We start from the raw sequence: 16,097 nt of genomic DNA on the forward strand, positions 1-16,097 counted from the left end.
TTTTCATACAAAACTCATTTTCCTTTTTACTTAAAAGCATCAAATACATTAAAACATTTTATGAAAACATGGTTTTACCCTTCTAGAGGTCTCCGACATCCGAGATTCCACCGGACGGTAGAAATTCTGATACCGGAGTCTAGCCGGGTATTACATAACCGACCTAATAAAAGACCCAAATAAGCAGAAGGATAAAAAGTGTCTAAGGATGTAAAAATCGTGATGATATTTAATACAAAAATTAAGATAAAATTGAGCTAAGAAGATTTCCAATAAACAGAAGTAAAAGTGCATTAAGCCAGATGTATTTATAAGTAAATTATCAAACAAATCGTTCAACATTGTTCACAGACAATGAACACGAAATATAGCCTAAGTATGGAAATACAAATGAAATTCAAATAGACAAAAGAAATAGAGAAGCAAAACGGCCTGAAAATAACAAAAAGGCCTAAAATTTTATTTATTTATTTTTTTGCTTCACCGTTTGAATTCGTTATAGAAGCAGCATGGAAAGGGAGAGTAGAGCTAACTAAATAATTTACAGGGGACCTAGAAGAGTTGCCCTTCTACTGTATAGAGAGCAAAAGAGGGGGATTCTTAAGGAGAGGGTTATCATCCTCTCCATAGCGGACCTCCTCACCATTAGAATTGAGTTTGGGAGCTCCATGTCAGCTAACGAAGCGGAAGGAGCATCACGAGCAACTTTGAGGCCTTGGTTATAGCCCGAAGCAAACATATGGAAGCTCTCCTTGTATATCTTCTCTTTTAGCTCCGTTGAGTCCTTGTACTCTTGCAGTCGCTCTTCGTAGACCTCTTGAACACTGTCTTCTGTAGCCCTAGCATCCCTTAGTAGAGAAGCACACCTCTCTTCCAAAGTAGAAACCTCTTGGCAGAGTTGTTGCTGTTAAAGTCAAGACTCCTCTGCCGTTGAGGTCATGCTTTTCAAGTCGTCAATATATTTGTTAAGCTCCTGCTGAAGAACGGTAGCACGAGCGAAGGCCTCATCGCGTTGAGTCCGAGCCTCATCATGCTGATGGCGAGTCCCTTCCAAAACAGACAACTGTGTGAGGGCTTCATCTCGTTGAGACTCCACCGTAGAGGCCCATTGAGATGACTTGGCAACCTTCTAGCTTAGCTCTCCTAGTTGCTTGGTGAGATCTTCGATTTGCCCCTGGAACTCAATAATATGCCCACAAGCCTCAGCCGTAGCAAGCAGGATCTCCTCCAGGCACACCTCCTTGATACGACAATCCATAAAGCCCTAAAAAGATCGATTCCAGGCATCAATCTCCATATACATGCCAAAAGAGTGCAACAAAAAGAAACAAAGTTAGAAAACTTTAAACTTAAAAGTATTAACAAGAAAAACATGCAATTTACTATAAGGAGCATCTCCTTCAAACTGTCTCCAAGGGGCTCTATGGGACGCGAGCTAAAATTCGCCTTTTGTTTAGTAGTGCAGGGCAGATGGCTAACAAGGGATAGAAAATGGGGGTCAGAAACATCCAGAGCTCCCTCAAACGTCTTGCCGCACAATATCTCAGCCATGGAGGTCGGTCTCGATTCAGTGTTGACCTCAGCAGCATTCAGTAGCTCGTTATTTGGGGTAGAAGACAAGTTTTTTACCACCTTCTTCCCCTTATCAATAGGAGGGAAGGGACTGCCTCTATGGGCTCTGAAGTCTTGGCACGCTTAGTAGCCCTGCCTTCCATGGCAATAACATCCACAGCTCTTATGGGAGAAACATCCAAGAGAGGAGACCTGGTGCCCTCCTCCGAGGTACTCTCCAATGACTCACCAACCATGATAGGCTTCTTGAGGACTTCTTTTGAAGTAGGTGGAGCCTTGGAAGAGGCCGGCGTCTTAGGATGGACCGACGTATTGGAGACCACATAACGAGAGCCTCCCGATACTGGCACCAAAGCCAAAGGCGATGTGGGGGTACGAGTAGAGGGGCGAGCTGATGATGCAGGAGTCGTGGCTTGGAAAAACTCCCTAGCCACATCAACAACAGACTTGTTGGCCTTGAAAGAGGCCAAGGGGTCCTTCATACTCTCCCTGGACAAGGTGAAGTTCTTGGGGAGCTTAATATTACCCATTGGCACATCAGAGACTGAAAAGGAAAAACTAGTTTATATAGAGCTCAAAATAATAAAAGAAGAACACAAAGGGAAAAAACTAAGAGGTACCAGCTTGCTGGCAATCCCGTAGATTAGACATGAACATACATTTCTCGACGTCATATTTCTTACTTACAAAAGTCAGTCGAAGAAGACAAGTTTGATCTATTAGCTGACAAGTTTATTCTATTAGGGTTAACTTAGGGAATTCATTATAGCCCTGAGGAATCTTCCCCTAGGAGAGGTCAATCTCCTAGATAATTTTCGAGTTCTCTTTCAGCTCGACGACAATAAAATATTCTATCCAACCCTTCATAGAATCCTTATACCTCGTAAATATTAACAAACCCAGCTCGGGGGCTAAAATAATAGAATCCATGGTTAGATCTAACCAAATGAAAGAAAGTACAAAACAACACGATGGAAAGGGCAAAGCTCCAACATAAGCAAACAGACTCAAAACAACAAATACACAAGATAGAATTAGAAGATAACATTCAAGGGATCACCCTAAAGTGTCGAAAGACCTCGGTAGAAAAAGGGGTAAACGGAATGGTAAGCTCGAACTCGTGTTGTTTTACAAAAAAGACCAAATTATGCCCCTACTGGGTATCTATAAAGGCCTTCTGGCTATAGGATAGGCAGAACTATGCGCTCATTAGGTAAGGGAGCCCTAATCTTGAATATTGTAGTATCAGCAAGGTTGTAAGAAAAATAGTTAGAAAAGATAGAAGGAGTAACAAAAGAGAATAGACTAACCACCTCAGGGATTCTAGTAGAAGTCATAAAAAGAGCGAAACAAAAAGCTGAGATTCAAAATTATAGAGAAGAAAGAGGACAAGATAGCAAAAGCAACGCAAAAGACAGAGCAATAAGCAAAAGCACAAATTTGAAATGGGAAAAGGCAGAGAAAAGACGCTTTGACAGGACCCTTCTAGAACCACGTGGTAATAATTGACTCTCGAAATTTACCCCTTTATAAATCGTGAAATAATTAATAAGCGGATAAATAGTCACTTGATAACTGTCGGGCTTGAGGTAACTCAAACTAGAAGAACCAGGCTTAAATTTTTTGAGAGCCCAATATGCAGATCTAAGCCCCTGGGGTTTAAGGCTTGTCTAGGCACATCGGGTTGGATGCAGATTTACCCGTGAGATTCTAGTTTCGAATACTCGATATCCTTTATAGAAAAGCAAACCCCATAATGTTCGAAATCGTATCCAAGAGGTGTTGGATAGATTGAAGGGCCGCTTAAAGAGGAAAAAAAAATACAATATATCCATATGTACTAGCGGCATGAATACAGGAGAGGTACGAATATAGAAATGTGTTTACACGTTACTAAAAAAAAAATAAAATAAAAAATAAACAAAAAATAAAACTTACCAAAATATATCTGAACTTAGATCCATCTTTAGATCCTTAAATTCAATTGATTTATTTTGGTCTAATCGATAGGGGATTTATTTTATTTAGCTATAAATGGAACCAATTTTAACCTATTTGATTTTTAAATGTAAAATCACATTCATCGTGTCTAGCATTAGAATGTAATAGAAATTTTTTTTTATTTAATTTAAGAACCATGTCTATTAAAATTATTTTTTTTTAAGAAAAAAACATCACACTCATATTCAAAAAATTTAATTTTTTATTCTAATTTATTTTTGTATTTTTCATCGTGTCTACCATTAATATATGCATGAATTCTTTTTAATGTTTATTTATTCTTCTTCTATATTAAATTAAATAAAATATTAAATAAAACGATAAATTAATATATAAAAAATATTATAAAAAATCCCGTTACTTTCCTCCTTCCACGAATAAATGTAATATTATAGAATTATAGATATTTTGGTAATTATAAATGGGCAGCGTTCAGCTGTGGATCAAAGAGCCCAAAGAGATAAACCGATAGCAGCTGTAGAAGCAAGAGCAGCGAGCAAGTATCTTTTCTTTCTATTAACTCCCCAGGAACACACCACCAAACAATCGCGGAGACCAGCCTAGAATCCTCAGATGGACACTCTCTCAACCATTACTTGCTTCTCTACATGCACAAGAACTTCATTTTCGAGATCAGCTCCAAAACCATTTTTTAAGAGAATCCCACCAACTGTCTCATTGTTTAGAGCTACATCTCATCCAGGTTTAGAATCGCCATCTCTTCTTTTATGCAAATTTTGGTGCTTTTGACTAGTCGCTGGCATATGAAGATAAATGATAGTATGGAAATTCTGGGGATGCTTACGTTCTAGACGTTGATAAGTGCTCTTAATGGCATTTGGATTTAGGGTATATGATTGAGTGGTCTCCTCATTCCTTTCAGCTTTGAACAAGTGAAATTTGTACAGAGAATGAGTAAATTTGCTGGGAAGTGTTTCAGTAGCTTCGAATAGGGGACTGCCCTTTTAATTTACGGGCAGTTGTTGATTTTGATGATATTATATATAGCATGTTTGATTTTGTTTTCTTGTATTCCAGTAAGAGAACTTGCAGAAGGGGATGTTTTGAAAATCTTCCTCAAGGAAAGGGAGCTAAATGGAGACTTTGTATCCAAAGCTTCTGATATGTTTTGGCTGAAAGAGGTCGAGAAATTTGTTGATTTTGATTCTGCTAAACTGGCTGACAATCCTCAAGAATCAGAGCAGGTATAATGAACTATTTGAGCAATAAAAGCAGACAACTTTGCACGAACAAGTAACTTTCTTTATGAAGCACATGATTTACTTTACGTGGAATGTATTTCATAGCATTCAAAATGCTGATAATCAAAACAATCCAGTTGGATTATAATTCATAATAAATTCATAACATAGTAGGGTTTAGACTGGATCAATAAACTTACTTGAAACAGATACAGTGACTGCAACAGAAACTCGTTAAGCATCTATAGAAAATTTCAAATTTATGTGTTCCACTGAATGTGCTAGAAACTTCTTTCTTCTCCTCCTTTTTAGAGTCTCCAATCCTTCTGGAAGATCTTGTTTGATCATAGTAAAACTAGATCATTTTCTCTCTTTTTTTCCATGATTGTTGTTTTTATTTTTTGCAAGTTAATTTGACCCAGATGTTCTATCTTTAATGATTCTAGCATATAATGCAGGTAATCGGAAGTGATAATGATGAAGGGTTTTTGAAACTTTCCAAAACCCAGGAATGGATATTAGGTGACAACTCTGCTCCAATGAATAAGAAAGCGATAGCTAAGGTGTGACTATATCATTACAGTTTGTAGATGGATTAAATTCTAAGTCAGATATTACTTAACTATGCTTATTATAACACAGGCAATGCAGAATGATAGTGAAAGAAGGAAGAAACTGAATCTGCTCAGATATGAAGCTGTATGATATTTCCCTTGAAGTTGGTTTTTAGTTGTTGATGTTGAGTGTTTCCTTCACAATATATTATGGGATTAAAATATTTAAATTTCTATGTTGGATCCTGCCAGTTTTTTTGTTTTTATTTTGTAGTTGTTTAAATTTGTGACTTTTTATTTGTTGCATCAATTTTTCTAAGGGATCTTTTCTGCTATTAGTTATCTAAGATGTTTGGCTAGATGAAACGACGAGTGTTTTTTCAACTGAAAAATTGTGTGCCTTAAGCATATGGTTGTACTTGGACATTGGTTCTTACTATATGCTTTAGAATAAGAGTGACTAATGCATGGATTCTCATTTTAATAAAAGTCCTGGGATGATACTTGTGGTGAACGTCTCGTGAAAGTGAAAATACATTTTCTATTTTCTCTTGATAGGTAAAATTTTCATTATAGAGATTTGAAGTCAAGAACCCAAGTTACTCTCGTGGTGCAAATGCAATGATCTGCCTCCTTTTTATGCTATTTAATTTTTTGTTTTAAGGACGGATAGAGCCAATGGCAAAATTGCCTTAAGAAGTATCACAGGTGCTGATATTGGCAATTACTTGGTTAGATGGTGTTGTTATATAATTCATGGAGCTCTATACTGTATAATAGTGGTAATGCAGGATTCAGGAAATGGTATTTTATGTATAACCATAACAAGTATGTTAAGGTTAGGGGAGAACATGGTACCTGGTTCTGCTGAAACTTTAATATGATTTTTAGTTTTTGAAGCTTACTTGGAACTTTAATTCTTTATCATAATACATTTCTAGAATATGCTGATTCTTTGGTTTTCCTCTTGCAGCTCAAAAGGGAATTGATGCTTTTATCAGTTGCTATTGGAACTGCATGTAGTGGGTATTGTTTGATTGCTTTATCACTCGAGGTAAATTTTTTTACAGAGAAATGAAGCTGTAACATTAAAACTATAATAAGATGGATGATCTTGCTATGAATGGCTAGGTTTCAGTATTACTGTGGCTGTTGTAGAGCTTCTGTAGTTAATCAGTTGTCTAATTGCTGATGGTGGTGAGAGTGGAAGATATCTGGAATAATGCACAATTGATTAATCTTTATGTTGTTGTGACATTCTTAAGTTTGTTGCTTATATATATGTATATGTATTTTAAAAATTAGGGCAGCTAAACAGGGTAAAGTTATTTAAGTTTGTACATTTGAAAAGCATCTCCTTTTATTGATTATGGAAAACTAACCCACTTATTTATTTTACAGGCTGCTATCAGTTATGTAGTTGGGGTACTTTTCAGGTTAGTTGATACTCTTCCAGACTACTTGATGCGGTAATATGTTTAGGCTACTTTTTCTGAAGGAAAAAGTTTTTGAGCTAACGTTTGCCCCCCAAGCTTGTAATGGGCTTCCAAAATTAGAGCTTAGTTCAGAAAGGAGAAGTTCTATAAGCCACTTGCCAATGTGCCTTTGATTGAACCTTTGGCCAGTGATCTATACTTGACAAAGATGACTAGTTATATTCATCTGTACTTCAAAAGAAAATATAATCACACAAAATTTATTGGAAGAAAAAGTTAGGTACATGCACATTTAGTTGTGGAGGTAAATGGAGAGAAGCCGCCTTTTGCAGCATCATTCAATGACACTCATGAAGCAAGTAACCTTCTATATATGCAGTTTAAAAGTTTTTTGTGGACCAATTGCCACTCCATCAAGCTCAACTTAATGATGGAACTGGCTTACGTTCTTCTATTCTCTTGTGGAAGAGTTAAAAGGCAAAATCTTCTAGTCTTGCCCATTCTAGTTATTAGTTAATTTATTGTGTTCTGACCAACTTTACTTTCAGTGCAGTTGCTTGTACCTTCAACTCTTATGTCAACATGCAGACAACCTATCCAAAGATATGATTCCTCCAATCTTCATGCAAAAGAAGCCTAAGAAGTACAGCAACTAACTCCTGCTTCGTTTATCTGTATCAGTTTTTTCATTTCTTTAAGATGGACAATTCCATAAACTCTTCTTTAATGGGAACACATGTTTGTTTTCTTTCTCAGAATAGGGATAAGAAGCGAGGATATTAGGGACTCAATAGAGAGATCAATTAAGGGCAGTGGTATGGCTCTTTCTTCTCCAAGGCTTGTGATCCCAGCTGCAATTTATGGATTGTGGGTCCTATCCCATCAGTATTTTGGCAGTGATGTTTTTGATTTTCAGGTAACCTTTAAAACAATATCTTGTTCATTCCTGTTGGAACTATTAAGAAAAATTACTAAAGTACTCAGTAGAATTAAAACAATAGCGAGGCAGTTTATACGGAGTCATATATGTCAGCTTAATTAGCAAGTCTCTTGAGCTTTGGCATTGGACTAGAGATGAGATGTCAAAAACTGCTGGTTCTTTTCCTTGGACTGGAAAGAAAATTGTAATACCTGTTCTTAGCTATCATGTATTGTCCTTTCACAGATAGTTCCAGCCATGTTTGGAATGTTTGTGTACAAAGCTGCTGCTCTTGTTCAATTATACAGAGATAATGAAGACCTGAAATTTGTCTTCCCAGAAAAAGTGCAAGGTTCAAGAAACAGATGAATATCATCAAAAGGGTATTTCATTAGAAGAATTTGATGCTTCTATCACACTTCCATTGGTGTGTCTACTCCGAATTAATTAAGAAGGCATATCCGTACAATGAGTTGCTCCATAGAAAATTGCATGGCTTATACAGAAGTTACAAGTGTTTTTGTCTCAAAGTGATCCTGCAAACCACCTGGCTGCTCCTTACAGCGTGGTCTCATGACAAGTGGAAGTTGTAATAAGGTGATTGCCATGAAAAAAGAGTTGTGATATTAGGAGATGGTCACTTTTCTACAATTTTTTTATGGCTTTTTCTGATGTAGTAAGTGCACAAATTCAGGTCGCTGGTCATCTAAGTTCTAGGGTTTCATAATATATGTATGAAAGACCTTTCCATTTCTGTCCATAAATTGTTCTACAGCAACTTTGGATGTCGTTTAACATGATCAATTTATCATTGACAATTTCATATATCTTAAGTTTCGATGCTGGTTGAAATCTCAGCCCACGAGATATGTTTTATTTTGAGATTTAGAGATAGCTAAGAAGCAAGAACTCGAAGGGAAAGTCCAACTTGTTTATAAGAATACAGCTACTGGGTTCCCAAACGACTAATCACAGCTCATATTATCAAAGAGATTGATCTCCCTCTTGGACTTTGGAGATTAAGAAGCTACTAGCTTTCATTAATCTTGATGCAACAGACAGATTGAGTCCTGGAAATCTCTATAGCCCTTTCTGACTCAACTTCGTTTGTCACGTCCTAAAAGTTGGATGCAATTTTCACTAGCAGTCTTTTTGGTTCAAGGAAAGGAAAAAATTTAGTATCGAGTCCTAACCTTCTAAAACAACAATTGCAAATTGTGAAGAATGTTGTTCGAGTCCCACGGCCTCCCTCCTGTAGGTGAAAACAGCTTGATGATGAAGCTGGACAGTCACCAAATTTCGGTTAAAACTCCATACGTTCAACTAATTTGACCAAATTTTTCAAAATGCGAAGCTGCAAGCAACAACAATTGCACAGTAGTATGCATGGGCCAAGGATACAAAGCTTTTAGATTCATAAACATGATGCTCTTCTATCAATTAGTAATTGGGGCACAAATGCTGCAACAACTAACACAAATTGAAATACGGCCATTAAGAAATATTATATTGAATACTTGTATAATATTTAATCAAATATAAAGGATACACTTTATAACAGTATTTCAAATTTTACAAACTATATATATATTTTTTTAAATAAAAATTGAAAATTCAAAATTGAAAAAATAAAGTATAAAGTCTTTCGAATTTATTCAGATCAACGTTACATACCACACCACTAATGCACTTGACCACCGAATCTACCACTCACACTTTACCACCTGAATCTAATGCATTTTACCACTCACCACTCAGTGCACTTTACCACTCACCACTCACACTTTACCACCTGTGAGTGCTTACAAACTATATCTTAAATAAATAAAATTAAACATTTTTAATAAACTATTAACTAAGATATATAAACGTAAACAAATTCATTTATTTTTCTAAATGGTAATGCTAATTAAATCTAAAATGAGTTCGCATAGTTCTAATTAAAAACAGTTGGAATTTTTCCTTCTGGTAAGGTTGGAGTGAGTGCTCTCTCTCTCTCTCTCTCTCTCAGGAAGCAATATTGATCATTTCTCCAATTAGGCAGAGTCAAAAAGAATTAAAAAAAATAAAAAATAATGTGAACTATATTCATAATATTATGATAAAGAAAATGTTATAAATACTTTTCCATATGAGACAGCCGGAAAACGCTTGGCTCAATCATAGTTCATAACTAATAGCTCAACTTTGAAGCATAAAAGTACAGTATTTCTACATTAAAGCTAATAAGTTCCCATTTTTATTGATTGAACATATTCTAAAGCTTCAGAGCAAGAGATGGTGTTTGAATTGGACCAGGTCCTTCACCTTTTTCACTTTTCTTTCTAACAATGTCAGCAAGGGAAACAGCAAATTTAAACCTAGGACAAGCTCAGCTTCTGCTTCTAATATGGCAGTGGGTCTGCTCATTCGGCTGCTTTGCCTTTGCGCCGACTACTGCCAGTTTCCAGCAAGTAACAGACCATTGAATCCACATCATCACCAAATATGCTGTATGCCTCCATCACTTGGAGGTAGCTGAATCCCATGGACAGAACCATCTGCATACTACTACTGCTGAGAACAGTATCCTGCAAATTATGTTCTCTCACCTTGGTCTCACTGCCTGATGATCCTGTTTTCCAAGTTCATATTTTTATCAATGACACTGTATATAAGTTCAATGCTCCTCCAAGTACGTTAAGAAAATATATAAACACCTGGAAAAATCCATATGTTTTTAGGTTTAACCTAAATTCTTTCCCAAAAGATCTGGTTTATGCAACGGTTTCATTGTTTTGGATCGACTTCATTGAAACTCTATCCAATATGAGTAATATGCTCAGCAGAATTTACAGGTTCTTACATTTAACCTAAAATCTTCCCAAAATCTCGTTTATGCAGACGTTTCGTTGTTTTTGGACTGGTTTCCTTGAAACTCTGACCAATATGAGTAATTTGAGTACTTACTAGCTCCTGAAGATGATGGTTCAGCACCAGATGTAGAAGATTCTTTGTGACCAAGTTGCTGCTTAGATTTGTCACTGGCAAGGTACTCAGCTCTAGAAGCCTCCATCACCATATGTTCAATCTCCTTCTCAGTAAGCTCAAGATCCGAGTAAAACCTCCCTTCTGCTATAAGGGCCTGTCAGTATGAAGTATCAGAAAGAAACCAAAATCTCGTTAGAAACCCAACAAACAAAGGATTGATAAATAGAAACATACAGCATAACAAAATAAAAATACTTACATTATCTATCTGCTGATCCTGTTGAGCTTTAATTGCAGCCTTCACCTGATCCCTATCCACGTTTGTCTGCAAAGTAGATACAATTGTTTCAAGTGTTGGCAACATAAATGTATTGTTTATTACTCCAAAATCAATGAAATTAATACAGCTTAAGATGCAAGCTAGTGTTTCTAGAATTGCTTATTATCCAAAAATAAATACTCTCCTTATAAAAAGGAGAGCATGAAGTAGCCCCAGCTTAATGGCATGAGAAGCAATGTGATTGCCTGATATTAAGTGCCAACAAACAATGCGATTTGTGTACATTTGTGATCCTTTCACCCTCATCCTGCCTATTCTATCATGTTTATGTGCAGGCAGAAGATTTGCACTATCATTATAGTTGAAACAAGGGAATAACAGCACTACCATTATAATTAAACAATAGACATAACAGCAAAAGAAACAGAAACGCACCCCTTGAAGACGGCTGAAACCAAGTCCTACCATTATAATTAAACAATAGACATAACAGCAAAAGAAACAGAAACGCACCCCTCGAAGACAGCTGAAACCAAGTCCTGCACCAATTGTCAGTCGACGTGGGTCAACAAGAGAGTTGTAATGGTTACCATGATGATAGCTTAGCCTTATGGGTGGTGTATCAGTGTTGTAGCCTCTATGAAATATGTTGATAGGTTCTACATTAATGATTTTCGTGAGTAAGAAAGATGTAGCAAATGGCAGTCAATTTGACAAATGAAAAGCCGCATTTATAAGAGAACAAACACCACCTGTGCCATAAGAATAAATATGAATTGGCCGGTTATACATTTCCGATAAAGCTTGAATCTCCGCATTGTTCCCATAGACCTGCCAGTAGAGATGAGAAAGTAATGAGTATCCAAATCCTCATTATCAAGGTAAATGAGTATCAAACATGCTGGGGCCAATGGACTGCTCAGCAGCTTCAGCTAATATACCAGCAGAATAACATAAATGAAAGAGTTGCAGCAAATAGCAATCCATAGACAGCAAATTGAGAAACAAAAGCAGCTACAACATTAAATTCTATGAAGAATGTTGAAAGAAGAGGCATAAAAATGACAAATAGTTCCACTAGTTAACTCTTGTTAACAAGTAAAGGAAAACGTGATGATGCGTTCTTGAAAAATAATTGCTTGGGTTTCTGGTTTCCCCTTTTTAGGCAAAAACTAAACTAATAGCCTCAAAGATAGATGACCGATCAGAATTCTGCAAAATATCATGCAAGTACGTCACCATCATTATCCCGAGGCAAATATATGTGGCTTTAACAAATTGTGTATTACATATGGGAATTCAGAAGCTATATATTATGAAAAACAAATAAATAAATAAGGTGCACAATATTTTTACAGCAATGGATGTTGAAGGCATAAATGAAAAAGTCAACTCAGATACCAATATCCATACCTTATCTCTTCTCTTCCTCTTACAGTAAGATGTAAAGCCTTCGGTTATAAACTGAGAAAAGTGATCCCTCTCTCGTTCCTGAATTAACAAAAAAAGACTAGGATATAATCCTACACCTCACTAACAAGTAACAGTGTCCACTCATTCAAAGAGATCAGAAACAGAAGCCTCAAAAATGCCATTCCGCAAAAGCGATAGATCAGATGAACTTCTCTGACATGATGAAAATCAGACCATTGACATCAAATGTAAAGCCTTAACCATATTTTAGAAAAAAAAATCCAATAATCTCAGGCAACTCTTCAGATCAAATGGACAGCAAATCACGCAGATAGCATGAAAGTTTGTCGCCAATAAATAACCAATACATAACCACCCCAAAAAAGAAGAGAAGATGGTAAATTCAATGTGAAAACCCTAGCAAATAAAGAAAGATCCAATTGAAGGTCCATGCATAATACCAGGATATAGTATCAATTTCCCACATATTTCTATTAAACTGCCCAAAAAAAAGTTCAGAAGTCAATTGCAGTCGCGAAAAGCAATTAGCAATAATGGGAAGACTTCAAAAAGGTAAAACTGTGCAACTCAAACACAATGTAAACCTATTAAAAGCAATTCATCATCAATGTTCAGAGATGCCCCATTTAAAAAAAATACAAGGTAACTACATGACAAAGACTAATTAATGGAATGTCTTCTCAATAGGCCCCTACCATGCATATGTTGAAACTTAAGCATTGAATTCAAGAGAATATTTAAAAAGATTACCATATAATCTATGCACATTTGTCTAATCAAATCATACACCTCAGAATCTCCATACACTTGATCTGCAACAGCTCGGAAGAGACAATTCCCATCCTCCAACATTCTTTTTACTTCTAATCCTTTAGACCGCCTTATGTCAATCTCAAACTGACGTTCTCTTTCCTGAAAAGGATGCAACTTGCGCTTTTAGCCCATGGAGTCTAATGTAATAAATTGTATCATCAATGTATATGCTACAACCTCGAACAACATGCATGACAATATGCTAAACATAATTCAACCACACTACAAAATATTTGCAACAAATTTAATCAAAAAACTAAATTCCAGATGGAGATATAAATCAAGATTTTCATGGTACTGACTGGCAAACAACACATGAAGCGGGGTGAGTTAGGCCTGGCTAGTCTGACACAAATTTAACATGGCATCAGAGCCTCCCATCCTCCCATTCGATGTTGGGCCTCTTATAAATATGTCGCGCATATAATTTGGGCGTTAGGGGTGCATTGAATCCCACATGGGTCGTGGAAAGGGGTAATGTGCCCTTTATATGGGGCATAGCTTTATATGAGGCATAGGGGCTTCTCCTTCTTGAGCTAGCTAGCTTTTGGATGAGTTAGGCCCGACCCAAATTATCCCATACTTATGCAACGCACCAGTAAAATTCTAGGCCTGGGCGTGAGGGGCGTGTAAAATCCCACATCAGCCGTGGAAAGGGTAATGTGCCCCTTATACAGGGTAATGTGCCCCTTATACAGGGCATAGACACTCCTCTCCCTTGAGGGAGCTTTTGGGGTGAGCTAGGAATAATCATATAGAGGAATAACATCTATTATAACCATAAACAACACTATTACCTGTTGCATATCTGTTATTTCTTTCACAAGACAGAACAACTCATTCTGTAAAATGAGATAACCCATCACATATTAAGTAGCAGGACTCACCAAATCATCATAAGAGGAAACAAAACAAGGGTTCTGCTCATCAGCACTATTATACCCCTCGCTATCACCATGAGACCTTGGAGAGGAAGGGCGGGACCCTGATGGTGAAGTCCTAGTAGAAACAACAGGCCAAGCAACTGCTCTTCTAGACGATCCAATTCGCATGGAATTTGAACTTCCTGATACAAATCTCCTCGAGTTTGAATTTGAATTTGTTGCCAGAGGCTTTGGAGGTGGCACAGGAGGGGGTGGTGGTTGTGGACTTCCACCGCCAATCCCTGGAGAATCAAGGCATGCACCTTCACTCTCCGCTGAAGTTCTCTCCAATATCCTCAAACCACCCAATCCTTTTACCATGTCCCCTGATCCAACACACTCAGCATTAACCAATTTCTCATTATCCCCAATTTCATCACTCGAATTCTCATTCCTACCACCATGTAAACCTTCTACCAAAAGCTCATCACTTTTTGATGCCTTGTTGTCACTACTCCCGCAACACTCCAATAACTCATCAACAACTAAAAGTTCCTGTGCCTCCTCAACAATTTCAGGAGCTGAAACAACCGGAGCAGTAGCTGTCACCTGTGTGTCCTGCCGAGCAGCTGAAGAGGACCCTGTTCGGCTTTGATTTGAAGAAGAAGAACCGCTGCCTCGTTGAACCAAAATCCGAGTCATTGGCTTCAACGGTTATATTTCTTGATTACTGAAATGCAAATACCAATTCTCGACCCAGATGACCCAAAACTTAGAGACTAAAAAAGACCCTAGCAATCATGGGTTTGTCGCGCGTTCTTGCCTTGGGCACAGTGGCGCCAATCCCTTGGCTGAAGGAATTCTTCCAGCCTAGTGCGTTCAGCTCCTCGTCGTCACAAAACAATCTCTGCATTCCCCTAACAATTCTCATGAGCTCCAGACCTCCAATGTTTAAACAATAAGAATCTTCTTTAAGGACTCGAATTTTACCCGGAAAAAAGGAAATCCCAAAATTCACCTTCACACGCTCGAGCTGCAAACAACATAGATCCAATTTGCACGAAAAATCAACATAAAAGCAACTTCATTTCTTCAAAATACAGTGACACAATTCAAATAAATTTATCAAAAGTAGATTTTTTAATCTTCAAAAAAGAAAAAGAACTTTCACTCCAATGCTGTAATCTTATTAACTCTGTACGACATATGATATATAATCCTTCATACAAACGGCTCAATTCAGAAAAAAAGAGGAGAAAAATTCGTTTAATAGTGAAGCCAAAGCTAAAATACTTCATTTGAAAGAACTCCCCCTTTCTCAATTAAAAAAAAAAAAAAGTTAACAAGTTTCTGTTACTTTTCTTCCCCTTTCATTTCCCACCGATTTTCAGGCAAGCAACCAGGCCAATGAAAAATACCAAATCCACAAACCAACCTTCGGAAAAAATAATTACAGTGATATAAAGAGAAACGAAAAAGATCAGCGGAAAGCAAAAGTACAAGAATTGAAATGAAATCGGAAAGATTAGATGAAAATTTAAAAAAAAAAAAAAAGAAAACCCTAGAGTTGACTCAACACGAGTTGCAACAGAGACTCACCTGGACGAGGGGATTAGATTACAAAGACAAATTACAGATGGAGGTGGTGAGATCTGCAAAAGCTGAAAGGCAATTGACGAGAAAGAGAGAGGGGGAATTAGGGTTTTGATTGAAAGGAACCAAAAAGGATGATAAAAAGCTGATAACTTGGTGGACAAAAAGAGTATTAGAGAGAGAGAGAGAGAGAGAGAGAGACTGAGAGAGAGAGAGAAAAATGGGAGGCTGGCTTTTAACGGTGGATGAGGAGGGAGGGGAAACATGACGTGGATTCGACCATCGTAGACGGCCGGGAAACGAAAGAATTACACGTGGCCCAACATTCACTGTGCTTCGCACGTGTGTTCTTGAACGTGTACGTTGGCAATGCTTTCTGAACAAAATTTTAAATTTTTTTATTAAATTATTATTGGTTGGTTGACGTGATCAATTTAAAATATTATCACATAGTTTTAAT

The 16,097-nt window shown here is 37.1% G+C and overlaps 2 protein-coding genes across 5 annotated transcripts; one reads left to right on the forward strand and one right to left on the reverse strand.

The window, feature by feature from the left end:
- Positions 1–4,001: 4,001 nt before the first annotated feature.
- Positions 4,002–8,511, forward strand: LOC110613757. Of its 2 annotated transcripts, none has more exons than XM_021755050.2 (9): positions 4,002–4,276; positions 4,612–4,778; positions 5,234–5,338; positions 5,418–5,474; positions 6,303–6,383; positions 6,731–6,765; positions 7,319–7,408; positions 7,522–7,681; positions 7,931–8,511. In XM_021755050.2, the coding sequence occupies exons 1-9, from the start codon at positions 4,147–4,149 to the stop codon at positions 8,051–8,053; spliced, it is 948 nt and encodes a 315-aa protein (XP_021610742.1). In that variant the 5' UTR covers positions 4,002–4,146; the 3' UTR covers positions 8,054–8,511. The 2 variants fall into 2 exon arrangements, with proteins under 2 accessions (XP_021610742.1, XP_043812070.1); XM_043956135.1 differs by having other exon boundaries at positions 4,137–4,276; positions 4,422–4,778.
- Positions 8,512–9,750: 1,239 nt separating this feature from the next.
- LOC110613410 (OVARIAN TUMOR DOMAIN-containing deubiquitinating enzyme 6) lies at positions 9,751–15,847 on the reverse strand. Of its 3 annotated transcripts, XM_043955999.1 has the most exons (10): positions 15,644–15,847; positions 15,035–15,077; positions 14,069–14,951; positions 13,119–13,280; positions 12,348–12,425; positions 11,687–11,765; positions 11,370–11,593; positions 10,914–10,979; positions 10,634–10,808; positions 9,751–10,298 (listed from the first exon to the last, which is right to left on the reverse strand). In XM_043955999.1, the coding sequence occupies exons 3-10, from the start codon at positions 14,744–14,746 to the stop codon at positions 10,090–10,092; spliced, it is 1,671 nt and encodes a 556-aa protein (XP_043811934.1). In that variant the 5' UTR covers positions 14,747–14,951; positions 15,035–15,077; positions 15,644–15,847; the 3' UTR covers positions 9,751–10,089. The 3 variants fall into 3 exon arrangements, with proteins under 3 accessions (XP_043811934.1, XP_043811933.1, XP_021610201.1); XM_043955998.1 differs by having other exon boundaries at positions 14,069–15,077; XM_021754509.2 differs by having other exon boundaries at positions 11,448–11,593; positions 14,069–15,077; positions 15,644–15,845.
- Between the last annotated feature and the right edge of the window lie 250 nt (positions 15,848–16,097).

The sequence above is a fragment of the Manihot esculenta genome, chromosome 4 (assembly GCF_001659605.2).
Source record: "Manihot esculenta cultivar AM560-2 chromosome 4, M.esculenta_v8, whole genome shotgun sequence".
NCBI lineage: Eukaryota > Viridiplantae > Streptophyta > Magnoliopsida > Malpighiales > Euphorbiaceae > Manihot > Manihot esculenta.